The following is a 26,183-nucleotide window of genomic DNA, read 5'->3' on the forward strand; positions in this document are numbered from 1 at the left end:
GTACGTTTCAACTCAAATTAATTCATAATTTAACTTAATTTTAAAATTATTTGGAAGAATTGGATATTTCAATGACTAAAACGACATCGTTTGTTGAGCCAGTGAGACAGAGAATGAGAGAGAAGCTTACACTTCCTTCCTGGTAAACGTGGTTCAGTAGTTGAGAGTAAATCGTCACATAATTTCTCTCTACTTTCTCGCTGAGAGAAATATTGTTTCCACAAAAGAACTGAAATCATCCAGATAGTGAAGGAGAGAGAGAGAGAGAGCTCAGAATGGGAGAAGAACGAGCGGATTCACAGAGGCTGAAGAGAGCAGCAGCGGCAGCTTACGACTACGAGAACGATCCCAGATGGGCTGATTACTGGTCTAACGTTCTGATCCCTCCTCACATGTCTTCCCGCCCCGATGTTGTTGACCACTACAAACGCAAGTTCTACCAGCGCTACATCGTGGGTTCTCTCCCTTTTGATTGTTCTTCATTTGGGTATCGCTATTTCTTCAATTTACACTCCGTACTGTGGATTCATTTAACCAAGTTGTTAAGTTTCTCTTGGATTATTAGGCGTTGGGTTGCAAATTTTTTGTTGCTTTCGAATTTATGCCATTTGATCCTTGCTAATATATCCGTTGTGGAGTGTTGTCTCTTATGAATTTTGAGATTTATGTGGATCTTTGGTTGTTACTGGAGTTGAGAGAGGATTTACAAGTAATTTAGTTCAAATTTTAAAATGATTTTGTTTGAGATGAAAATTGGGGCATTTTTTTTATTCCTCTTTCATAGAATTTGTGCTCTTTGGTGACTGCTGAAATTGAATTTCCTTCTTGCACTTGTTTTTAAATTTACTTTGTGCTTCTTTTCCTTGCTTGGTTGTCAAAACAGGACCCTGAATTCGTGGTAGAGGCCATGTCTTCTAGTAGTTCTACTCAGTCATCCCGACCTTCAGCAACATCTTCTGCAGTACCCCCTCCTACTAATGATCGAAGCCAACCGCAAAATTCAGGTAGAAGTTTTGTTTTTATACTTTTGTAATGTTAGAGATTAAGTTGTAGAAATTTTTGAATGTTAATGTTGAATCTACCTGATTGGATTTCTATAATGCATTGCGTGTAATGATGCAGGATCAACGACTAGGACTTCAGGTACATCTGCAAGTGCAGATCCTAATCCAACTCCGTTACGCTGGGATCGACAAACAATCCAGTTTTCGGTCAACGCATGGGTAGGGTTAGTTTAGTTCCTGCTTGCTTGCATGATCTTGCGAAGTTGGTAGAACTACAGAATGTTAGAGGGCTACACACACAAAGTTGCAAATTTCTTTATCACAATGTTATTTATGTAATTTTGTTTTGTTTTTCCTTAAGCTCGAGTTGCTGATTTTATGAAACCTTAACTTTTATTTGCAAAGGTTTCATTTCATCAATTCCAACAGATGAAATGTAATTCTTGTAAGTTTTGTTGAGAAAAGCTTGTTCATACAGTCATTCCCTATTTATATCTTAAACTTTCCTATGATTTTGCATGCTTGTAATAAGAGCATTAAGGGTATTTTCATTAAAATCTATATATATACATTTCAATTTGGGCTCCATCCTTAAAAGTTAATCTTTTCTCCTGCAGGTGTTCATTGTGGCTGTGCTGGCAATTTTCCCGCTAATACCCAAAAATCTTTCACAGAGAGCATATAGGCTTTCTTTTATGGGCACAGCTTGTTCTTCTTTATATTCTTTGTACTCATTGTATGGGGTAAGCTATCCATTCGAATTTAACGGCCCCATTCCGATTCTATGAAGATGTTTGGTTTCTTCCGATCAAGAAGAGAAAAGAAAAGCAGAAGAAAATTGCCCCTTTTCGTTCATGCCAGTTTCTCTATATTATCTTTTGTTTAAGTTATTAGTCTTTTAATGTTTGCAGAAGCCCAGGGCATGGAATTTGCAATCATTGCAAGCTTATTTCCAGTCCATAATTGCAACAAAAGATTTCATTTCCTTCACTTACTGTATCACCTTTGTGACTTCAAATATTTGTCTCAAATGTAAGCATAGCTTCGCTAATCAAGTTCTGTTTACTTATTTATCTCTACGGTGTCACTGAATATCTATTCATTCATGTAATTTTTTTATCTTTTTCATTATGCGTTGTAAGATTTCTAATTTTTTTAATTGTTTATGCAGTTGCTTTAATTCCTATCCTGTGTCGGGCTGTTGAACATGTTGCAAAGTTTCTTAGGCGTAATTTTGCACGTTCGTCCTTATACAGGTAGCATGTTATCAGTTTTTGGTTCGATTTATCATTTATTTGTTGTATGAAATATGTCCACTTGAATTTTGATTATGATGTCTCCACCCCCAAGAAAAAAGTATCCTAGTCTTTGTGCTTTCAATCTAGATTGTTTGCATTTTTTATTTTTACTTTTCCATCGTTGTTTGTTGTGCCCAGAGAAGGATATACTGCTGCATGAACACAGATTTCAGTATAGTTGTTTGCCCCCTAATTTTACTGATACGTTGTGAAATTAGTGGCGTTTAATTCTGAAAAATGTCAGCAAAAAGCTTTTGCTGAAGGATCATATTAAATAAGCAGTAGAAACGAAGTGGTGTACTGTAACAGCCCAAGTCCACCGCTAGTAGATATTGTCTGCTTTGGCCCGTTACGTATCGCCATCAGCCACATAGTTTTAAAACTCGTCTGCTAGGGAGAGATTTCCATACCCTTATTAGGAATTCTTCGTTCCCCTATCTAACCGATGTGTGATCTCACAATCTACCCCCTTGGGGTCCAACATCCTCGCTGGCATACTGCCCAGTGACTGGCTCTGATACCATTTGTAACAACCCAAGTGCATCGCTAGTAAATATTGTCTTATTTGGACTTTCTCTTCAAAGGCTTCCCCTCAAAGTTTTAAAATGCGTATGTTAGAGAGAGGTTTCCACACCCTTATAAGAAATGCTTCGTTTCCCTCTCCAACCAATGTGGGATCTCACATGTATATACAACCAAGAGAGAATAAACGGATTGAAATTTGTAAGGTGTACATTATTGATACTAGCATAACACGTTTTTTAGGGAATTAATGAGTGTTCAAGAACAAAGGAGAATTCAAGTGGTGTGGTCTCCTGTCTCCATGCATGAAGTATAGATGAATGTGTATTACCTCTTAGTTTTCTCATGTGCTTAAAAAATCTGCTTGTTCACTCTATTTATCACTCAAGTTCATGACAATAACAAATCAAGTTGTCTCTGTACAAGTATCTCATGGCTTTATGCTTTCTCTAAATTGTTGCAGGAAATATATGGAAGATCCTTGCGTATGGGTGGAATCAAATACTACTACTCTTAGCATCCTATCTTCGCAGGCTGAGATTGGACTTGGATTCATTTTAATCATCTCTTTGCTCTCGTCAGTTTTTAGCCCTTAGATCATCTTCTTTGCCTTTTTTGCTCCTCCACTTTCTAATACTCCTTTCTTTTCAATGATCTTTTCAAACTCGTGTTCTGCAGGTGGCAACGTAACTTCTTACATACATTCATGTACTGGCAGGTGTGTTTTTCTTGTTATCATTTGCATAATAGCGTATTTAGGAACACATGATTCTGCCTTAAAGTTAGAAATCCTTTACCCATTTCCCATTTTTATGTCAAAATGTTCAAACTTGTTGAGGATTGTTGGGAGGGAGTCCCACATTGGTTAATTTAGGGAATGATCATGGGTTTATAAGTAAAGAATACATCTCCATTGGTATAAGGCCTTCTGAGGAAGCCCAAAGAAAAGCAGTGGGCATTGGAGAGTTGTGATTCCTAACAAAACTTCCATTCACACAACCATAGTTTTTTGAAATCATTATCTTAAGAACGTGTGGTCTTTTTTTTTTTAATGTCATAATTCATGAATAGGCTGTTTGAGGGCGTTTCTGTTGTTGAAACTTGTTTATTTTGTTTTCATATTCTTGAAATAGAGCTGGTGATTCACTTATTTTGTTGTGAACCATTTCGAAACGCAGCTGCTAAAGCTCATGTATCATGCTCCTGTCACTTCTGGGTATCATCGAAGTGGCTGGGCCAACATTGCGAGTGTCGTTTCTCCGCTGATCTACCGCTATGCTCCGTTCCTTAATACTCCTCTTTCAATGGCGCAAAGATGGTGGTTCAGGTAGAAGCTAATAATAGAGGAAGAAGATGTATCAAAATTTATAGACTAATCCCAGTAGTGACTGTCCTCCCACTTTTTGAAGCTGAAAATTGGTGTCACCATGTCTTGAAAACCAACTTCTTAGATTCTCACGTAGGTCTGTGGAACAAGTTTGGCTTCCAAATTCAACTCTTCTTTTGTTCTTTGTGTTTCACTATTGATAAAAACACATCTTAGGAGATTATGTTTGAAATGTGAATTAAAGTTTTCTATTCTATATGAAGGTTTCTTACGGCGGTGGCTACGTTCCCTCTTGTTCATGGTAACGGACGCAAAGGTTCTTCCTTATGACTTTTTAAACGTTAATTGTGAGACCTCACATTGGTTGGAGAAGGAGAACAAAACATTCCTTATAAGGGTGTGGAAAACCTCTCCCTAGCAAACGTACTCTAAAACTGTAAGGCTGATGACGATACGTAATGGGCTAAAACGGACAATATCTGCTAATGGTGGACTTTAACTATTACATTAGTCGTTTTAACTTAAACAATATATACTTATTCGAGATGAAAACAATTAGACTTGTATTTTCGTGTATATATAAGGTGATAACGAATTCTTCCTAGATTGATGAAAAATAAATAATGTAATTTTAACTCATTAGTGTTAATATATGTCTTAGGTTATGTTTAAATAAGTATATTTATATTAGTTATCATTTTGGAGTTTAATTCGTCTTGATGTAAAATAAACGGATTTTATTATTTTATTTTTTTAATTATATATCAAAACTATATAGAAAGATAAATATTAATGTTGTAAAAAAAAAAAAATATATATATATATTGAATGAATGGATATTTGATTTTTTACTATATTATATATAAAAACGTTATATACTATATACTTTTATTTAGTATAGAATGTAAGTTTCTCCCTAAGTTTATATTCGTAGAGAACATTATTCCAAATTTAATATAAATAAAAATTTGATAATTAGTGAGTGAATTAGAAAAAAATTGAATATAAAATAAATAAGTTGGGAACAATTTGGACAATTTGAGAGTTAAAATGGATTTTATTTATAAAGAAAAAAGGAAAAAAGATCTGAATCGTACGGCCAGAACTCATCCATTTACTACGCCGCCCGGATCAATTGATCTGTCCTTGCTCGTCGTCATGATCTGGCGGATCTTTTCCAATTTCCGGCTCCGGCAGATCTCTCTTGCAGTCGCTTTACCTTCTTCCGCTTATCCTTTTCCCAATTCAGGGTCCGAATGCTACTGACCCACTCAGGTACCTTTTCCAGAACCCTAATTTCTATCTTACTCCTCTTACCATTAGTTTCTTCTTATTTGGTTGATTACCACGTAGGCTGAACTAAACTGGAATGTGCTCGAATTATGGAAATTTTGAGCCTGTTTACAAAGTCCCGTTTGACTATTGAGTCTGAATTTGCTTTTCTCAATGCATGGTTTAAATAATGTTTGTTTGTTTTTTTTTCGAAAATTTTAAATTTGAAAAGTTGCTTGGTGCTTACAAATGATTTCCTGGTAATTCTAGTAGCTGTACTTGCCTCTAATAGGACGCTGGCTCATTTATATTTGCCGTCAAATTTTCGGCTTCCGTTTTCATAATTTGCATCTAATTTCCATTGGATTGGTGTTTTGATGTTGCTGATACAGTACGTTGAAGCCTTGCGTAATAATTTATGATAAAGGAGCTTGGACAAGAGTGCTGATTACAAGAAATTAAAGAAGTTCAAATGTCCACCCCAAATTTGTTGTACTGAAAAATACATTAACGTCAACTTTATGATGCTGTTTTAGTTTTAATACAACTTGGTATGTATTCTTCTTCATATTCAGAATTTCTAGACGGCAGTTCCTTGGATTAGTATCTAACCCTACAATGTTATGCAATGAAGTCGCTTGTAGATGGTTAATATCCTAAAGGTGGGCCTCTAGGGGAATTTGAAACCGGGTCCTAGATATGTTCCATGATTCTTACATTTAAAGCTTGAGATTTCTTTGAAATTATTGGATTCTAAGTCTGATATTGATATTATTCAAATTGTATATAATTAATTAAGTTCCTAGTCTACTTTTACCTGAAGCGTTCTTAGTGTTGTTATGGCGTTAACATGTGCCATTGCTACCTTTTATTGATAGGTGATTTCCGCCTGGGATTCAGTTTCTTCCTGCTGATTAAATCTACAGTTACCAAGTTAACTATTTGCTACAGAATTGTCCATTGTATCTCCATTTATGGGTACTGAGGATTTCATTGGACTGCCAGCTTCTGGTGATTCTGGTAATGATGACGAGAGTAATGAGTCTCTTAGCTGTAATGAAAGAAGAGAAGCTTATTCTCAATCAAGTATTTTGAAGTGCAAGGACGATGATGCAAGCATAAAGAGGGTTGAGCTTGAGGATGGACAGTTTGAAGATACGCATTGCATACCTCAATCTGACCTTAATGATGAAACACAACGTTCTGATTCGGATATGGAAATTGAGGATTTGAATAACCTCCCAGATTTTAGTAATACTAGAAGTAGAAATGGGAATAATACAATACGGACTGAAGCAGAATACCTGTCAGTCAACTCTGCAGATGAGAGCATACAACCAAGCAGAGAGCTCTTGCAGCAGAATGAACTTCATCAGAGATATGGAGATGTTTATGATGCTGAAAGTAGAAATTTTGAAAAGGATTTGGTTGGTAATTCATCCTTCTTGAAAACTGGTGGTCAATTGTCTGTAACCAACAGAGTTTCAATTGAGTTCAATGGATTTAACTCTGGAGTGCCCGTTGAGAATGGTTTGTCTCCATCCCATCTTGGAGGCCCCAGTAAGATTCACAAGAGTGGTGGTAGTTGGGTTTTTTATTCTGAATCTTTCTCCTTTCGTGATTTACTTTCAAAAATTGATCCATAGCCTTATATGTCTGTGTGTATATATATTATCTTTTTAAGGCATATCCTATTCTAATTTTCTATAATTTACAAGGTTTTAATTGTGTTACTAAGAGTTATTTTTCTATTTATCCAGCAATATCAGGTGTGAAAAGACCAAGGACAGCCATGGATGAGCAACAGCCTTCAGTGCACATCGTGTATAATTCTTTAACAAGGTTGGCTGTGTAACTGGTGCTGCAAAATGAATCTATTTATTCTATTTAATAAAATGTAACATTTTGTTATAATTAAGAAACATTTATCCGTGCCAAAAAGGGTAAAACATGGTGATATTGATTGCATTAGGATTTTAAGGGATTAGAGTGCTCCCAGTGGTACTGAGTAGAGAACTATCATCATTTGAATTTGTACATCCGAATAACTGATCAGTAGTGAGATGAAGCAATTTTCTGAAATTGATTTGTCATCGAAGCCCATATAAATTTTAAATTGTCATTGAACATTGTTCTCCTATTTGGCAATTCACACCCCCCTAAAAATGTTTCTTCATTTCCTTCAAAATGTTCGATTGTAATACTTATTTTATCTTTTTATTTATTTATTTATTAATCCTGTTGAAGCTGATTTTCTTATAAAAAAAGTTCAAATGTAATGTTGGTCAAACAACTTATAGATGAGTACTTTCAGCAACATAATTTGTAAGTTTCTAACTAGATTCATTTTCTCATTTCCAGAGCTAGTAAACAAAAGCTCGAGGAATTATTAAAGCAGTGGTCTGAGTGGCATGCTCAACAAGGTTTTCTATGCCAAGTAAGCCTCATCCGTCAGTGCTGCTTGCTTTGCAGCTAGTTTCTCTGATTTATTGTTCAAGATGTAGTTATATACAATCTTTTGGAGTTTAGAATTAACTATTTTCTATCTAATTTTGTTGAATAGTTAAATAGAGGCTTACCCATCTGTACACAAGTGTTTTTCTGTTTATGCTTTCTCTTCACAATTGATATTTTCTAAATTTAAAGTTCACCATCTTGAGTTATTGTTCCTGTTTCAACTTTCTTAAAATGAGGCTCTTAATCTTTGACTTTGAATGAAGAAGCAAGCAAGCCTCCAACGGTTGGCTAGTGGTCAAATGGTAAGCTATAGGTTGATGAGGTTGCTATCCTCTAAAATAAATGAAATCCCCTTCGCAGTGTGACTTACAACCAGTGAACCTGAATGATGTGTATGGGTTTGTCTATACCATGTAGGTTCATATGAAGATTAACAAGTGTTGAGGAGAAAAACACTAGAGCTCAGTGAATCCATTATTCTAGTGAACTAATAAGTTTATGGAAAGCATGCTAAAGTTTTTCCAAGGATTCTACGGTGTAGCCGAGTCTAGGAAGGGCTGGTTTCTTGACTGCCTGGGTGCTTGTAAAATAAACTACCTAGTTAATTTGAATGAAAGTGATCTTATGAGAGTGTTTATTGTGGACTCTAATGTGTAGCCGAGTCTAGGAAGAACTGGTTTCTTGACCGGCTGGAGGATCGTAAAATAAACTGCCATGTTAGTTTGAACGAAAGTGATATTATGAGTGTTTATTGTGGACAAAATTCTTGAGTGTGATGCCTGAAGACCTATACGTGCTGTTTAGTGCAATGTATGAATTAAACGTCTGGGGTGAATTAGATTCTACAAAGGTAATCCCTCGTATTTCTAAACCTTATCGTCTAGGGTGATCTGCTCTCTTCTGAAATCCATTTTCTTCTTTTTAACATTTCATGGAAAATCTTTATTAAGTCCTTTTAGTTGGTCAAAATTATATATATATATATATATATATATATATTTTTTTTTTTTTTTCATTGGATGAGTATTTTGGCTTTTTGTCTGTTTTTGGTGGGGAGGTGGAGTAATTAATTGAATTTGTTTTTTTCTCTGCTCAGGATGATAAAGAATCTGAAAATCTAGAATCTGGAGAAGAGACATTTTTTCCTGCTCTCTTTGTTGGCACAAAGAAGATTTCATCCGTGGTGACTATCCTGTCCTTTCGTCCATAATCGTTTATATTTGAGATTGTTGACCTATGTTTATATCACTTTTGAATGGCGATTCTATTTTTGGGTTTAGTTAGCAGCTATTATTGTAGGCATTGGATCATTGTTTCCTGTTCTTTTACTTCCTTCTATTTATATCTTTTGTGCCAAGTCTCAACTCGAGAGGAAAAGTTACAATCTGCCTTTGTCATTCTTGAAACATTCTTATTCTATGTTTGTTTGACCACAGACCATCGTGTTTGAACAATTGAATTGCTGGTAGTAATCAATAGATATATGTCTGACAAACTCACTGGATGACTTGCTTTAGTAACATGTGAGCCGGGCGTGGAAACAAAGAAACTGATAACTTTGTGGATACACAATATGAGAATATGTTGACAAACTTTCTTTTTGTTCATGTTATTATTCTTCATTCAGTTTGACGCTGGAGGCAAAAACTAAATCTATTTTGCAAATTGGGAAGGTCTTTTGTAAACACCATGGACTATACATTCTTCTTGTAAATTTCACTCATCAATGAAATTATTTCTTATCAAAAAAAAAAAAAAAAACTAAATCTATTTTCCCTTATGGTTCTTTGTATATATATGGTTGTGTAAAGAATTTGTGAATGCTTTATTAGTTTTTTTCCTCTCTTGTTTTCTTAGCTACTTTCTCTGTATTTTCCTTCTTAATCGTTGTTTAACTGCAGACTTTCTGGATTGACAACAAAAAAAGTGAACAGCAGCAAAGTTTTATTCCTTTAGACGATAATTCTGTGCCACTATATGATCGGGGATTCACTTTAGGACTGACTTCAGCCAATGATTCGAGTAATACGGAAGGGTAAATTCTCTTTATTCACCATTGTTGGATGAAATATTTTAGTGGGTTACCCTTCCTAGTTTTGGACTATTACATGAAAAGAACAGGAAACAATGATCCAATACCAATAATTAATTCGCATGTATGTTGCAAATATGTTGCCTAGAGTGCAATTAGTGGATATGTTATTTTAGAACTCTATTCATTTTTTGCTGTAATCAGGTAATCTGGTTACAGTGCACCAAGTTTAAAGGATTAGAAACTTCTACCTAATGCCATACAAGGACCACTCGTATCAGTCTTGTAGTGAAGTTAAGGCTAATTAATACTTTGTTATCATTGTAGTGAGTCAGAAGCTTATTTATTCATGAAATTTGAGTTGATGAGTTGAGTTAATAGCAAGGGACAAGAAAATATTAAGAAGTAAAGGTAGCTTTATATTAAAAATGAAAACTAGTCCTTGATTTCCATGTTTTCCATGGCAATGGAAATGATGGGATTCTTTGTAATAGTTCATATCTTTTTAGTCTAGTAAAGAACATTAATATTAATACGGGTGTATACTTGGGTTTGCATGATGTTTAGGTGCCTTCCATTAGTGCTTTGTTAATCTTTTGCCCTTTTACTACAGCACTTTGAACTTGTTTTTTTCTTTCTCTTTTTTCTTTGGCAAACTTTTTAGAGGTCAGAAGATAATTGATGATGCTAGCCGATGTTTCAATTGTGGTTCTTACAATCATTCCTTAAAGGATTGCCGAAAACCTAGAGATAATGCTGCAGTTAATAATGCCCGCAATAAGTCTAAAAAACATTATAGTTCTGGCTCACGCAATTCAACCCGATATTATCAGAATTCACGCGGTGGGAAGTATGATGATTTGAGGCCAGGAGTTCTTGATGCTGAAACACGGCAATTGTTAGGTCTCAAGGTATTATAACTATCTTGTTCTTAAGAATTATTTCATTCATGGCTTGTCAATAGGAAAGCAAATAATAATTTAATACTGGCCGCAGTATTACAATTAATAACTTCGACTCCAATTTGGTTGCAAGTGATTACCATTTGATTGTGTGCTTGATGTTCTTTTCTCCCAAGAGCATTTCCAAGAGAGCTTTGATTTTTTTTTCAGCTCATGGTTTCAATAGTTAATTCATTTTGAGTGGAACAGAATGATCCTATAGAAGGTGTAATGTGCATAGCCATTTGAATTGGCAATTAGATAATTTGGAAGTCATGTCAAATGAGGATGTTGTTTTCCACAATAGAAGAATTATCAACTAATGTGTGTATATATATATATATATATATGTTGCCTCGGGAGCTTAGAATACGAACTCCGATTGGCTAATATGAAAAAGGTGCTATAGTATAAAAGGGTCCAGGTTAAGTCCCTTTGGATTTCTTGTCGGATTTACTCAGGCTGTCTCCTTCTGATGTGAACTTACCCCTTTCTGAGCATCTATTCTCTTTTGCCTTACTGATAGTTGTCCTTTTGGATCTTAGGAGTTTATGATCCTCCTAAAGAAAAACTAGGAATTTGAGGGCTTAGGTTGTCTCTTGGTCTGTTTGGCTCTTGATGTCATCTGCCATAAATAAACAGTTTTCGAGATTAAATAGGTACAAACAAAAGTTTAGAAATCAATGAAGATTGGTGTATGGTTTGAAAATTAAACGCATAATTTAGTACGTATTTTCAAATAGGAAATTTTGATCTATACACGTAAACTTCATGAGTTGGAGTCATATGTGGTTACTGTTTTGATATTCTATTCACTATTCAGGAACTTGATCCGCCCCCTTGGCTTAACAGAATGAGAGAGCTGGGATACCCACCGGGATATCTAGGTAATTACATTACGTTATCAATGCTGCTTTCAATTCAGTCATTACATATACTTCTTTTAATATTTTATTGTCTTCGTACCTTCTTTTGTTTTTATCAATGAGAGGTGCTACTTCCATTGCCAAAAAAGAAATTATTTTTGTGGCAGCATTTTGTGTTTTCTTAACTCAGATTCCATTACAATTAACAGTTGTCTTTTAGTTATTATCTGGCTGATGCATTTCTCACTGTTTCCTGCTGCATTCGACTTGTGAGAATTCTCGTGAAATATTTCCTCTTCCTGATTTTATGTGGTCATCTCTTCAGGATAAACTTTAGGGTTTTGTTGCTCAATGCTTAGTAGAGTAGTTCTTGGGAGATTTGAAGGGAGAGGATAAGGGAGGTTACATCTTTGGAAAATACTTGGATTCGTTACTTGTTTCTTCCGCTTTGAGCCATTCCACGATCAATTTTATGATTAGTCATTCTTTCTTCTGTGCTTATTGGAGATGTTCTTGGTTTGGGGGTTCTACTATGTAACCGCTTAAGCCCACCGCTAGCCGATATTGTCCTTTTGGGTTTCCCTTCGAGATTTTTAAAATGCGTCCGTTGGGGAGAGGTTTCCACACTCTTATAGAGAAAATTTCGTCCTCTCCAACCAATGTGGGATCTCACAATCCACCCCCTTCTGGGCATCGCATCCTCGCTGGCACACTGCCCGGTGTCTACTCCTTCGAGGCTCAGCGTCCTCGCTGGCACACCGTCCTGTGTCTGGCTCTGATACCATTTGTAACAAACCAAGCCCACTGCTAGCAGATATTGTTCTCTTTGGGCTTTTCCCTTTCGGGCTTCCTTTCATAGTTTAAAACACGGAAAGAGGTTTCCACACTCTTATAAAAGATGTTTTGTTTTCCTCTCCAACCGATGTGAGATATCACATGCTATTTGTAATTTAATTCTATCGGTGAAATTCTGTTAGTTGAAACAAAAATGGGAGTGTAGATTTGACGAAATAAACCATCCAGCAGGACTCCAACTTACCGAACCTGATTAGGGTTACAACATAGCTAACCCTAGAATGATGCCAAATTGAATCTAGATTTCCTGACTAGAAAAGATGATAAATCTCTAACCATTTTAATAACAAAAATGAAATAAAGAACTCCTCTGCAGTGTTATGTTCACTATTTAATAGCAGTAAAAAACTTGTTATCTTTCAGATCCGGAAAATGAGGATCAGCCGTCAGGGATTACAATATTTGCCGATGAGGAAACAGACGAAAAGGAAGATGGGGAAATTACTGAGACAGAGTATAGTAACCCACGAAAGAAGATGAGTGTTGAATTTCCTGGCATAAATGCTCCAATCCCAGAAAATGCAGATGAAAGACTTTGGGCTGCTGAACCGTCAAGTTCAGGTCTCCCTAGAAACTGGTCGAACCAGCGCTTGAACCATCATACAGATTATGATGGGAGGGGGAATGATCACTCTCAACCACGATGGTCCCGGGATTACAGAGACGACGGACCTCCAGGCGTTGACTCGGTAAAAAGTCCTCCCATGTCGTTCACTCCGAGGTATGGTGGTCAAGATTTTAGTTATGACTCCCAAAGTTCAAGGGGTACGTCAAGGACCCCAAATTTGGGGAGGGTCCACTCAGATAGAGGTAGAAGAAGCCCAGTGCTTGACGACGATTACTCGAGATATGGCTCTCAGAGTTCTCCGCTGTTTTCACCACCAAGAAGACGCTGATATTTGGAGATAAATAGCCAGGCTTTGTAGAAATAAATACCTTCTGAAGGAATTGAGGCTGTGAAGTGAAATAGGTTTGACATCCTTATTTCAAAGCTGGTGAAGATGAGGTGACTTGAATTTGAAAGAATTATTTGTGGAAATAAACTAGAGATGGAGAGCCTGTATAGAAGAATCATATATGGGTGAGTCTGAGAAATCAGTTGCTGAATTTTTGACTTTCTGCTGTATATGGGTTATTCACTTGTACTGATTTCTCAATCTCCATACTAGCTTTTAGCTGCAAAGGATTCTTGGGCTACCTTCAGATCTTCCTGCTCCCCATGGATATGAGCTTCAGTTTCTAATCTCCCATTTTTCAACCTCTCCTCAGAGCCGAGCTTCACCCACCCCGCATTTGCTTTTCTTGAAGGGGGTCATAGTGGTTCGGGGCATCGGCGATCAGAAGGGGTTTCTTCCATCTGATGGAGAAGTGGGTTTGAGAATAGGAGCAAGAAGGAGCGAAGCAAGCTGTGAGACCGATAGGTAATCTCAGCCGTATCTTCTCCGCCTCGAGATTCCTCTCCTTGGATTTCATAGGCCATTCTCTTTGTTCAAAGCTTTGAACTTTGCATCATAATTTGCCTCTTTCTCCTTCAACTTCTCCATTCTCTTTTCCAGTGCCTGCTCTGTTTTATAACAACCTTTTATGCCATGTGCTTGATTTCAGCTTCCTTTTATCTACTTCAGACACTTCGTTTTCCAACTCTTCGTCCAAAGATTTAATCTTTTCATCATTTTTTAATTCAAACTCAGACTTCTTCCGGGTCAAGTGATGAGTGTTTTTTTAGCGTTTTAGTCTTTTTCTAAAGACTCTCATGTAAAGCTAACATGATTTGTTACATACAAATATAGTCAAAGAAAGATGAGACGAGATGAGATAGACAATCAAAGACTGCAACGAGACTACCATAGGAAAGCCCTCCTACTACTAACATAAAAATTAAATATTCAAATTCTTAGTTTGGGAGTTAAAATTATAATATATATATATATATATATATATATATATATATATATAATATTATGATTTCTTTATATCGAAACCAAACTAAGTAAGTTATGGGGATAAAGATGGGCTAAAAAGTGAATACTATGGTAAATGAATCATTTTAAAAATAACTTTTTTTTACAAAAATTATTCTCTATTAATTTCAAAAGTTAATTATTATAGAATCAGATACTTTCCTTAACAAAATTTAAAATTTCAATTTTATCCTATTTAAGATTAATTTTAATATAATGATATTTTTCTCAAATTGCGAATTCTATCTCTCAAAATTAATTAAAAAATATATATTCAATTTTGATGGTATATCTACTTTAATCATTATAATTAAATAATAATAATTTAATATTTGTAAGTATTTTTTTTTTTTTTTTTTTTGAAAGTATATTACATTAACAAGGAAAATCTCGATTCCTTAATCCAAAAGTCAACGTAAAGCAAAACCTTTTTTTTTTTTTCTTTGAAATATTCTATACTAAAATTAAGCCTAAATTTCCATTCCATCTCACCAATGGCGATGAGTGATTCGAGATCTTAGGGAGAAATCAACGTCTGAAATTTCATTCGATCAGTGTTTTTCCTTAATGCAGCTGAAATTGGCTTCGAATTTGCCCACGATTTCCTCCATTGAAGATCCTAATACTCCAATTCTTTCCCCCACTATCTCATCAGCTGAAGAACCAATGGCGGTTCCCGCGGTTCAGTTCCCGATCTTCATGGCCGTGAGAGTGCTCGGGATGGTTGTGGCAACTCTCGTCTTCATTTGGACCTTGCACTTCCGTGGAGGATTGGCGCTTATCTCAGATAACAAGGATCTCATCTTCAATGTAATTAGCAATTTCCTCTATATTCACAAATTATTTTGCTCTTGCGTGTGTGTTTTTTTTCCCTCTTGTTTCCGATTTCTGAATTGATGCGCATGTTCGATGGGTCTTGAGTTAATTTAGTTTTCCCTGGTCTTTCTGCTTCGGATTTTGGATTTGGATGTTTGAAATTTGAGCACCATTTGGCTTGTCACCAGCAGAAATGTTTGGAATGAAATTAACGGTGCTCACTACTTGCTCACCATTGTTAGTTCTTCTCAGCTTCAGCCTGAAATGGCTGTTTAATGTACTCCTGTAGTTTTGAATTGTATGCTCTAAACCCATTGATGAAGCGTAGAGTAATTGGGTCTATTCTTTCTGGGGTTTGGAATTTTCATGACAAATTTAGAGATGAATTTTGAATGGCTGATCATGTCTTGGGGGCAAAAGAAGTCATATGCATATAGACACCTTTTACTGTCAGCCATCTATGATCTGCATTTCTTATCAGTTTCAAAAAGATGGGAGATAATGCAAAATAGAATTCATTCTTTACATGTGGCTCATATCAAGGTCAATAGAATTTTTTGTTATTGACACAGCTTAGCTCGAGTAACATTTGGCTATCTACTATTATTTCTTGTGCCTCTTATATGAATCTAGTAACAAGCATGGTTCGTTCTTAGTATCTAAATTATTTTTTAATGCATATCTTCGTATAATTGTTTATTTTATATTTGATGGCAATCCTAGTGGAGAGTGTTTATTTGAGATCCCACATCGATTGGGGAGGAGAATGAAGCATTCTTTATAAGGGTATGGAAACCTCTCCCTAGCAGACGCATACGCATTTTAAAAACTTTGAGGGGAAGTCTGAAGAGAACAATATCTACTAGCAGTGGGCTTGGGCTGTTACAGTTTGTGTACTCCCGTTCGCTCCCATTCTGGGACTCTACTTAAATAATGCATCTGATGGTCTTGTAGTTTATAAGTTTGGTCTTGTAGTGGATAGAAACCAAGGATATGAGCATAATATTGAAATGGTATTGTCATGAAACTTTTGGATCTAATGATGTCACGCGAGGGAAACATGATTATTATTTTTGCTGTTGATATATTCTATATGCTTTACATAATAGAAACTTTAATTTTTAATTCTTTTTGTCCTTTTATTTTCCTGTTTATTTGGTGAAGTTGCTCCTGTTTTGTAGGTCCATCCTGTTCTTATGGTGATTGGACTTATACTCCTAAATGGTGAAGGTAAATATCTTTTTTCTTTGGACTTAAATTATAGTTTGAAGCACTAGTTTACACACGTTTGGATTCTTCTTCCATTTCGGTTTTGATGCGATGTTTTGTATTTGACTATTTGAATGCATATGTAGGCTGTGAAAATATAATGCTACTATGTTAAAAGTGAGAAATCACTTTTTTATGAGAAACAAACTGCATTTGATAGGAGATATGAAATTACAAAAAAATAAGGGGGGAGGAAAGCCAAATCACATTTGATATAAATAAGCGTTTTTGTGGGCTACGGGTGGAGGGTTATGAGATCGTCACTCAATCCTGGGGAAAGAACTCCCTGAGCCTTAGCTGGAACCTAAACCAAAGCTAAGCTTGTAGGCTCGTAGAGAAAGTCATTTTACAGGTATACCCACGGATCTATGTTCCTGAACAAGCCAAGAAAATTATGAAAACCTCTTTCAGTTGGCACAAAGATAAGAAGGTTGTAAAAAAAAAAAAAGGCTCTTACTAAAGAGCAAGTATTCTTTTGCCTTTCTCTAAAGAGAAATAACAGAGTTGGAGAGTTGGAACTAGTAGATTGTAATTTAAGTGGCTCTTTTGATCTAGAACATTCAGTGTGCTCAATTTTTTCTTCCCTGGGTGGTGGGGTGTAGAGTTGTATGAGAGAGATTGGTACTGTTGTTACTAGTTACTACTGAATGGTTATTGCTTGCTGGGGATGGGAATGGAGCTGGTTTTCTTTTTTTTTTTTTTTTTTTTTTTTTTTTTTTTTTTTTTTGTTGAGAAAACTGGGATAATGGGCAAGGATCTTAACAGTATAAAACATTTGCTAGGCTTTGTCATGTAGGTCTTAGGTTTTGTACAGGAAACGTGTTATTTTACGAAACGTGCTGGAGGTCAGGTTTAGAATCATGTATGAAATATGTATCCTGAAATCATTCACAAACTTGAGTTAAAGTTAATTCTCCTACCATTCTGGTGCGTTCAATGGTTCTGTTCACCGTGCTTAGATGTATTGATGCAGCAATGTTGGCATACAAGACAGTCTCAGGAACCAAAAATTTCAGAAAACTAGTTCATCTTGCAGTACAGTTTGTTGCATTCTGTTTAAGCCTGATTGGCATATGGGCTGCCCTGAAGTTTCACAACGACAAAGGAATCGAGAACTTTTACAGTTTGCATTCATGGTTGGGTCTAGTTTCGATCTTTCTGTTCGGCTTCCAGGTTCGTAAATTGCAATTTCTGCTGGTGTGATGGCATGATTTACTTTTGAGCCCGCTTGTTGAGCTATAACTCATTAGGATGACGCCATTTTAACAGTGGACTGCAGGATTTGTAACCTTTTGGTACCCAGGCGGCTCCAGAAACAGCCGATCGACTCTATTGCCATGGCATGTTTTCTTTGGTGTTTACATATATGGCCTTTCCATTGCTACAGCTGTTACTGGCTTGTTAGAAAAAGCTACATTTCTTCAAGTCAGCAAGGTGATTTTACGCTATTCCAACGAGGCGTTGCTGTTAAATTCGTTGGGTCTCCTCATTGTTCTTCTGGGTGGTCTTGTAATTCTCGCGGTTATCGCTCCATCGAGTAGCAAAGGCGACATTTTCAGGGGGCCAGCTGAATAGGATAAAGAAGCCAATGGAAATGGAACAAGGATTTTTGTTGCGTGACGGATCTTTCCTGCTGTAAACATATCATAATCGAACTTGCCTTTATTTTTGACTCGAGACAGTTAGATTCTTCCATAACACAAAAATCACATCATAGGTTGAGAAGCAAACAGATTCTTTAGTTGAGAATAAGATGTTATATGTTGTCTTTTCACGTGGAGCTATACTCATTTTGGCAAAATTTAAGCTTTGATTTTGAGCAGATCGAAGCTAAGAAAATTTATAGTACAATGATATTACACCTTCAATTTTCATTAAAAAAAAAACGTTAACACATACGTGCAACGTTATTTTATTTGATGGATGTCATACCATTCAAATACTAGCAAAATATCAATATTGAAAAAAAAAAAAAATCCAAACCAAGTTTAGAAAAGTTCATATCTAGTAGTTCGGTCAATTTCAAAAAAGTTAAATATTTTAGTACTGGAAGTTTAGAAACATTCAAAATCAGCCAACACTTATAGCAAGAAAGCTATAGTTCACTATTTATAAGAAATCAGATAAAAAGTTGGGATAGCAAACAGATCATAGAACTATGAAAGCTAAAAGTTCAACTGATAAGAAGAAAACATGTCATGACCAACAAACAAACAGATGTGCCAATAAAAAGAGGGGTAAACTATGGCAATGATATGGCTGTCTGATGGACTGTCTTCTGGATGTAGCGGCCATTTGATTACATGAAACTTGGGCAAACAGGTCCTTTGGAAAGACCAAGGCGGACTTCCATTCCATGGTGCATGTCCAATGGCCTCAAAGATTCAGACTCCCTTGGGTCTGCAAATAACATTGACATAGGAAGTTGTAAATAAACACCAGCAGAGACTATTATCTAAATGGGTATATATAGACTCATGAAAACACGGCGATATAGGACTAGAAAACACAGATTCATTATGTTAAGTGAAAAAAAAAAAAAAAAGGTGAAAGCAAACATCCCTTGTGGAAATGAGTGGCTGCAATCTTGCATAAAGACTAGTGGATGGCATATTCTATGTGATATTGGTTATTGGAAGCAGCGGAAACTCTTGCGAACTTCATCAAACAGACATGCTAGTAGTCGCAAGAAGGATGGTTAAAAGTGAGGAATAAGATCATTAATCCAATGAATATGTGTATAATATACTTTTATGAAAGTGAAGTGAAGGTCCCTGAATACTATTTTTCTAATTGTGCTAAACCCGACCATACTTCATGGATTTAATCATCCCACCAATGTCAGATAGTCATAAAAGAAAGTTGTTAAGATTAAAAGAACTATTTAAGGTAATTGAAAACTCTCATGAATGAAGCAAAAGAATATAGTGAACAACAGAATCAGATGAGCTATTAGGATCTAGGTCACTTCATAAGTTCTCATTTTACCATTTAGATAATCTTCAAAGCCAAAGTCATCCAAGCCTCCAGTAAGAGCCTCCAAACCCAGCATTGAAGATGGAATAGGTCCTGGAGGCCTTTGAAATCTGCAATAGCGTTGAATTAGAATATAAAATTATATTAGCAATGATCTTCAAATTCCAACAAGACAACAGCTTGAATTAACTTAACTGGCATCACAAGTTGAAATGTTGGTGAAAATAAAAGAAAAGAAAAGTAGATGCCAGATTGTAGTCACCCCATTTAAATTCATGCACATCAAACATTAATTCCACAAGAGATCCTATTTTAATGTCATTAGCATATCAAGGGATGAGGGGGAAAGGTGCTCCCACCACACTTCCAGAGAACTAAATTTAACATGTGTATGAAGAGAGAAAATCACATGAGGTAGAAGAGTGAACTATGACCTTTTTGCTCCCCACCAAACCATTATAAAACAAAGATTAGCAATGTGATTAAAGTTGAAAATAAAATAAAATGCATAACCAAAACAGCAGATTTTGGCCTTTTCACTAATACTCGAATTTAGAACACACCAAAAGAGATCCAGCATCAATGCAAGGAGAAAAACCATACCGAGAAAGAATTTGCCTGTCCAAATCCATCTTCAGTGGAAAAGCAGATCCATATGTATTCACAAGAATTTTCCTTTTCATCTCCTCTTCTGTTCTCCTCGTCTGAAGCATGAAAACAAGGATATACATGTATCAAATTAAAATAAATTGATTCAACCAATTAGAAAAAACTGTGGTTGATACACCTTTCTTGGTGGATACCGTTCATTATGACTAAACCAACTTAAATGTCCAAAATTGTTTGAAAGATTTATGGTGTTTATCTCATAAATGTTTTGAATGCAAACTAATGCCCTTCAGGTGCTGCCATAAGAAATTTATCTTGGATATAAAGAATTCTATTAGCAAATGAAGAAAGAAAAAGAAAAGGGACAACCATCCCACCCCAACCCTATAATCAAGACAGAAGAGGCTGTTCGGTGCTTTTCCTAAGGATCCCCCCTCCTGAATGCTGGATGGTCACTAATTACAAGTTCCAAAGAATATGGCTGCTCTTAGTCCTCTCCATAGAAATCTAATTGAGGGCAGAACCTATTTGCGCCACTGTCCATTTGTAAGATGGGACACCCAAAATATTGAAATATGGGGATAACAAGAGAGCATTGACCATAATAACAGGAAATAAAACTTCAAGTTACAAGTTCCTAATCCGAGAAACATGGACAAACGGTGGTTCATCAGCTCCGACGAATCTAGATTCTATTTCTAATAACAATCTAGTCTAACTGCAATAAATAAACAGCAAAATCCACACAGAAATCAAATAGGGCAACTTAGATTGAAACTTCCAGTCCACTTTTCCACATTGTATAAAATGGCGATAGAAAGAGAGGGAAAGGAAATTACAGTTTCGTAGAGGGATTCGACAGGATGAGATCCGACGAGGTCGCTCTTAACGCCTTGGAGCCCAAATCGAAGCGCATCGTTCTGGATCCCTCCGATTTCATGGGCTATTGTCTTCGAAGATTCCATTTTTCTTCTTCAAGGAGCAAGTTCAGAGAAAACTTATTCAGCAAGTCGAGAACGGAAAGCTGTGCCTCTGCGAACTGCGAACTGGTATCGTTTTGGTATTTATATAAAACACAGTGACTTCGAAGAAAAGTTTTCATTTTTTTGGCCAAAATAATCAGATATATATATGCGCTTATCGGTTTGGGTAATTTTAATTTTAGTTTTTAATCTAACATTTTCAATTTTACTTTTTAGGATAAATTAAAAAATTAATGGAAGTCGAGTGGCCGCCAATTTAGGGAATGATCATCCATTTATAAACAAAAAAAAAAATACTAACTCCATTATTATAAAGCCTTTTGAAGAAACCCAAAGCAAAGCTATGAGAGCTTATGCTCAAAGTGGGCAATATCATACCATTGTAGAGAGTCGTGTTCGTCTAACATGGTATCAGAGCTAACAACGGGTATCGATCCCCTAACAACATGGTATCAGAGCCATGAAAGCTTATGTTCAACAGAAAAACTTGAAAAAAAAAGAAAAATGAAAAAAAAAAATCTAATAATAAAATAAAACGAAGGTCGAAAAGAAAAAAATAAATTAAAATAAAAGCCACACCACACTATAAAAAAAAAATATAAAAATAAATAAATAAAAGTGATGGATAATAAGAGGACACGTAGTGAAAATTGGCGGGTTTAGAAACGGATTCCATTCTCGTTAACCACCGGAGCTTCATTTTCTTCTCCGTTCTTCAGAGTTTCAGAGACAGGTAGAAAGATAGTCGATTTCGATGAGTGGAATATCGCCTCCTGCTGCTCTCTGTTCTCATGACAAATTCACTCTCCCCAATCGCCTCTCCCTTGTTTCTCTGCGTTTCTCTCGTCCCTACTGCGCAACCTCTCTGCCAGGCGGCGGCAATTGGAACGGTAGAGCCAACTTTTTCGTCCATTTCGAACCGAGAGCTCCTCTGCAGAAGCCTCAACGTTTAGCTTTCACATTCTCGGCTAGAGCTGCTGATACTACTCAGCCGTCTTCTGTTTCAGCCTCGCCGGATAAAGCAGTAGTTACCGATGATGAATTCTCGCTTGCGAAAGTATTTTTCTGATTCTCTATGGCTATGAATTCTTGAATCTTGAGAGTAATTGTATCGGATATCTCTGGTAGCACTTGGTTTGGAATTTCTCAATTCTGTTTAATGCGCTGATAATGGTTGCGAAGAAACGAGAGGAGATGTTTGAGAGAAAAGTAGTGTTTAAATTGTACAAGAGACAAGTTTTATCGTCGTTAATTTTCTCTGCTTTAAGCTTTTTTTCATTTATTATGTGGAGCTCTTGGTTATTCTCGAGAATTATCTATGCGCTAGAGGGAAGGAAAAGGAAAGGAAAGAAAGTTCTCTCCAATTTTAGTCGATGAAATATATATGTTGTAGAGATTTGGATTTAATATATCATGCTATGTTAAATTACTTCTATGTTTATGTTCTAAGCTATTAAACTAGGACAAGTTAATCATTTAATATGTTCCTCATATAGATTTAAAAAATTGATATGCCCCAAATGCATGGAACAATCAACCTTCTCTCTTTATGCATAGTGATGTATTTTCTTTATAGTCTGTTTGATCTGTAATTGTGGTGTTTTACTTTTTTTTCCCACAGGTTTCATTTGGTGTTATTGGCTTAGGTGTTGGAATTTCTTTGTTGTCGTAAGTTGTTTCCTCCTCGAGACTCAAAATTCCTAAATTTATAAAATAATTCTTGACCGCATACTGGTGAGTAGGTATCTTCCTACACTACTATTAAAAATTTCCAATTTCTCATTTTCTGGAAGAAATTATGTCAATCATACTCCCCTTGTTCACACAACGTCTTTTGGTTTACAAATAGTTTTTTGATGTTGTGGACTCCACATAATTTTTAAAAGAAAATTTCTCATTTTCTACCTTTCTTTCTCATAGTTGTCAGATGGTAGTGTGTAGAAAGATACCTATCCACCAGTATACAACCAAGTATTTTTCAAAATTTTAACTTGTACATTTGATCTGTTTTCATTCTATATAGGTATGGATTTGGTGCATACTTTAATGTCCTCCCAGGATCCGAGTGGTCTGCCATTATGCTAACATATGGCTTCCCTCTTGCAATTATTGGCATGGCTCTGAAGGTATATAACTTTCTATTTTTTTCCCTTCTGCAGTGTACAAAGGGATTAACGTGATAAATATAAGCTTTCAATGGCTGTTACTTCAGTAGCCACATCCATCTTCAGGTCATTTCAGCCTTTCTAGACCCTATATAAGTTATAACTCAGTAGCTGTTCCAAATTAAAAAATTTATCAAGCCGTTTCTATCAGGTGTTTTTTTTTTTACAAAAAGTAGTGTCATGTTAGTGTCCAACCACTTTCTATGTTTCATTTGTTATTTCCTTTCTGAAATGGCCTTGCAGGGTTGCTTCTTTTTTCCTAATTCCTTTAGCTTCATGTACTTGAGATGAAAAGGAAAATAATTGGTAGAGAAAATCTGGTTACTCATTCTAGCTTTTGACTGTTTTGCAGTATGCTGAACTCAAACCAGTGCCATGCTTGACATATTTAGAAGCTCAAAAGCTGAGGGAATCATGCGCCACCCCTATTCTCAAACAGGTTGAAGTTTGATTCTTTCTAATGGCCATGCTAGTAAAATATGTTGTAAATATGTTTTCTTGTGAGTGACTGTTTTGATAGACCCCGTTCTTGTACATTTATATTTAGAGAGGGAGGAGGAGGAACAAAAGTGTAATTAGAATCTTCTGGAGAAAGAAAGTGGGGCCCAAACTTGAGGAAATCTATACTTGTCGAGGATTATTGGGAGGGAGTCCCACATTGGCTAACTTAGAGAATGATCATGGGTTTATAAGGAATACATCTCTATTGGTATGAGGCCTTTTGGGGAAGCCCAAAGCAAAGCCATGAGAGCTTATGCTCAAAGTGGGCAATATCATACTATTGTGGAGAGTCGTGATTCCTAACATGGTATCAGAGCCATGCCCTTAACTTAGCCATGTTAATAGAATTCTCAAATGTTGAACAAAGAAGTTGTGAGCCTCGGAAGTGTAGTCAAAACTGACTCAAGTTTCGAACAAAGGGTGTGCTTTGTTCGAGGACTCCAGAGAAGGAGTCGAGCCTCGATTAAGGGGGGGTTGTTCGACACCTTGGGGAAGAATGAATTTGTCATTTTGTGTGAATATTATTGTTCCAAATTACAATTGAAAAGTTATTATTTAATTCACTAAGAACAAGAAGCTCGTCTTTTGTTTCAATTTGACTGTTATTTCAATAATATGTCACTTGCGAGTTCAACTGACATTATCTCAAATGTATAATCATTTTGTATATACACAATTTCTATTGTATGAACTGTTTCATATTTCTAATCACTTTTTAATGTTTTTCACTAGGTAAGAGATGATGTGATAAGGTACCGCTATGGGGATGAACAACATTTGGATGAGGCATTGAAACGGATTTTCCAGTTTGGTCTGGTAAGTAAACTGGCGCCATTTGAATCTTCTTTTATGTGATCTTTGATTACATTTTTACGTGGCCGTAATGTTGTGTATTCTTCTTACATCATTAGCAATATATCAATTCCAAAGACTCCTGCTTTATCAGTATAGAAAGCTGGCTTCACTTTCACTTGGTTGTTGCATTGTTATAAAACTAGAATTCAATACACTACTAGATGCTGACTAATTTTTGGACTAAAGCTGTTTGAACTCTGGTTCATGCTTGTCCCATTTGAATTTTGGATCTAGCAAATAATCAAATACATAGGATCAGGAGTACACATTTTGACCTTAATGGGAAATTGCATCGATTGTGTATTTGAATTCTCATTTTTTTGCTTTTACACTGATTTTTGCTAACCGATCTTCATTGCATTCTACTTCTGTATACACAGGCTGGGGGAATTCCTCGAAGGAGTGCACCTATTTTGCAAAGTATTCGTGAAGAAGTATGTTTACGTGACTTGACTTTGTATTTATTTCATATATCACTGGTCACCTCAGTACTTAGGACGCTTCTGATTGTACCAACTAGAAGTACTACTGAATACAATAGCATGTTATCAGCACTTACGATTCTAATGTTCTGCTATTTGCTACAATTCTAGGTTACAGAAGACGGAAAATATTGTCTGGTCTTGGTGTTTGAAGCCAAAGCCTTGACATTGTCAGATTTTGAGAAAAGACAGGTAATTGAGACATGATTCTTCTTGTATCGTTGAAGAAAGAGTGCTAACTTTCTAGGGGATTATATTTAATTGCTCAATATTTTGCTAGCGCTGATGTAGTCATGATGATGAATGTTTCTGCTAATTCTAAGGGAAGAATAATATTCGGAAGATTTACAAGCGTTCCTTACAGCGAACCTATTTGTGAAGACATTGTTAAAAGATCACCACCACTGAATTAGTTTCTTTAATGAATTTACAGGCAAAATTTGCTTCTTTCTTTGGACCAGGGATCGCTGCTGAAGTTGGTGAGCTTTATACTACGCATAATTTATCCTTTTTTTTGTTTGTCATTTTACCATCGTTAACTGAATTTTTTTGCGTGAACATTGCTTTAAAACTTCTGCAGGGAAGGGAGACAATGATCTGTATGAAGTCCGGCTTATTTCTAACACTATTCCTGGTGCTTCACCATCATAAAATATACGGTTTTAATCGAATTCTGCTACATATAATTGTTTCATTTACAAACTGCTGTCCACTAGTGAAGTTCTGGTAAGTATATATTTCTTTGGAAACACTGCACTCAAAATCATCCGATCTCTAATGTTTATAAAAAGTGAAAAAATACACACAAAAAAAAAAAAATTAGAAAGAGAAAAGTCTGACATCCAAGATGGTTTCCTTCCTGAATTTAGAATGGCATCTCCAAAACACCATGAAGAAGATGATGTAAAAACAGTTTGTTCTTAATATAGGACATTCTAGCTTACCTGTACCTATTCCGCTTCACATGATGCACACTTAGTTATTTGATTAAT

At 35.9% G+C, this 26,183-nt stretch overlaps 5 protein-coding genes across 12 annotated transcripts; 4 read left to right on the plus strand and 1 right to left on the minus strand.

Moving 5' to 3' along the window:
• Positions 1-138: 138 nt before the first annotated feature.
• LOC111780174 (uncharacterized) lies at positions 139-4,434 on the plus strand. 2 transcript variants are annotated; one of them, XM_023660503.2, is made up of 9 exons: positions 139-452; positions 884-1,004; positions 1,123-1,223; positions 1,622-1,747; positions 1,916-2,036; positions 2,176-2,260; positions 3,288-3,401; positions 3,503-3,542; positions 4,003-4,434. In XM_023660503.2, the coding sequence occupies exons 1-9, from the start codon at positions 276-278 to the stop codon at positions 4,153-4,155; spliced, it is 1,038 nt and encodes a 345-aa protein (XP_023516271.1). In that variant the 5' UTR covers positions 139-275; the 3' UTR covers positions 4,156-4,434. The 2 variants fall into 2 exon arrangements, with proteins under 2 accessions (XP_023516271.1, XP_086983572.1); XM_087127446.1 differs by having other exon boundaries at positions 347-487.
• A 768-nt stretch (positions 4,435-5,202) lies between these two features.
• LOC111800832 (uncharacterized) lies at positions 5,203-14,264 on the plus strand. 7 transcript variants are annotated; one of them, XM_023684708.2, is made up of 11 exons: positions 5,203-5,426; positions 5,816-5,974; positions 6,302-7,007; positions 7,184-7,265; positions 7,785-7,860; positions 8,977-9,063; positions 9,782-9,915; positions 10,577-10,823; positions 11,677-11,740; positions 12,938-13,655; positions 13,744-14,264. In XM_023684708.2, the coding sequence occupies exons 3-10, from the start codon at positions 6,398-6,400 to the stop codon at positions 13,468-13,470; spliced, it is 1,833 nt and encodes a 610-aa protein (XP_023540476.1). In that variant the 5' UTR covers positions 5,203-5,426; positions 5,816-5,974; positions 6,302-6,397; the 3' UTR covers positions 13,471-13,655; positions 13,744-14,264. The 7 variants fall into 7 exon arrangements, with proteins under 7 accessions (XP_023540476.1, XP_023540493.1, XP_023540509.1 ...); XM_023684725.2 differs by having other exon boundaries at positions 13,751-14,264; XM_023684741.2 differs by having other exon boundaries at positions 6,302-7,004.
• A 713-nt stretch (positions 14,265-14,977) lies between these two features.
• LOC111801354 (transmembrane ascorbate ferrireductase 2) lies at positions 14,978-18,394 on the plus strand. The gene is made up of 4 exons (XM_023685328.2): positions 14,978-15,345; positions 16,533-16,581; positions 17,594-17,793; positions 17,890-18,394. Exons 1-4 carry the CDS (start codon positions 15,103-15,105, stop codon positions 18,193-18,195), a joined length of 798 nt encoding a protein of 265 aa, XP_023541096.1. The 5' UTR covers positions 14,978-15,102; the 3' UTR covers positions 18,196-18,394.
• Positions 18,395-18,701: 307 nt separating this feature from the next.
• On the minus strand, positions 18,702-21,243 carry LOC111801362 (cyclin-B1-2). Its single transcript, XM_023685340.2, has 4 exons — positions 21,045-21,243; positions 20,200-20,300; positions 19,609-19,706; positions 18,702-19,020 (listed from the first exon to the last, which is right to left on the minus strand). The coding sequence occupies exons 1-4, from the start codon at positions 21,168-21,170 to the stop codon at positions 18,920-18,922; spliced, it is 426 nt and encodes a 141-aa protein (XP_023541108.1). The 5' UTR covers positions 21,171-21,243; the 3' UTR covers positions 18,702-18,919.
• A 600-nt stretch (positions 21,244-21,843) lies between these two features.
• Positions 21,844-25,940, plus strand: LOC111788387 (uncharacterized). Its single transcript, XM_023668721.2, has 9 exons — positions 21,844-22,245; positions 22,810-22,856; positions 23,212-23,314; positions 23,706-23,792; positions 24,587-24,670; positions 25,090-25,143; positions 25,303-25,383; positions 25,625-25,670; positions 25,772-25,940. The coding sequence occupies exons 1-9, from the start codon at positions 21,943-21,945 to the stop codon at positions 25,840-25,842; spliced, it is 876 nt and encodes a 291-aa protein (XP_023524489.2). The 5' UTR covers positions 21,844-21,942; the 3' UTR covers positions 25,843-25,940.
• The last annotated feature ends 243 nt before the right edge of the window (positions 25,941-26,183 follow it).

This window comes from Cucurbita pepo, chromosome 1 (genome assembly GCF_057944985.1).
Source record: "Cucurbita pepo subsp. pepo isolate OVF chromosome 1, ASM5794498v1, whole genome shotgun sequence".
Classification (NCBI taxonomy): Eukaryota; Viridiplantae; Streptophyta; class Magnoliopsida; order Cucurbitales; family Cucurbitaceae; genus Cucurbita; species Cucurbita pepo.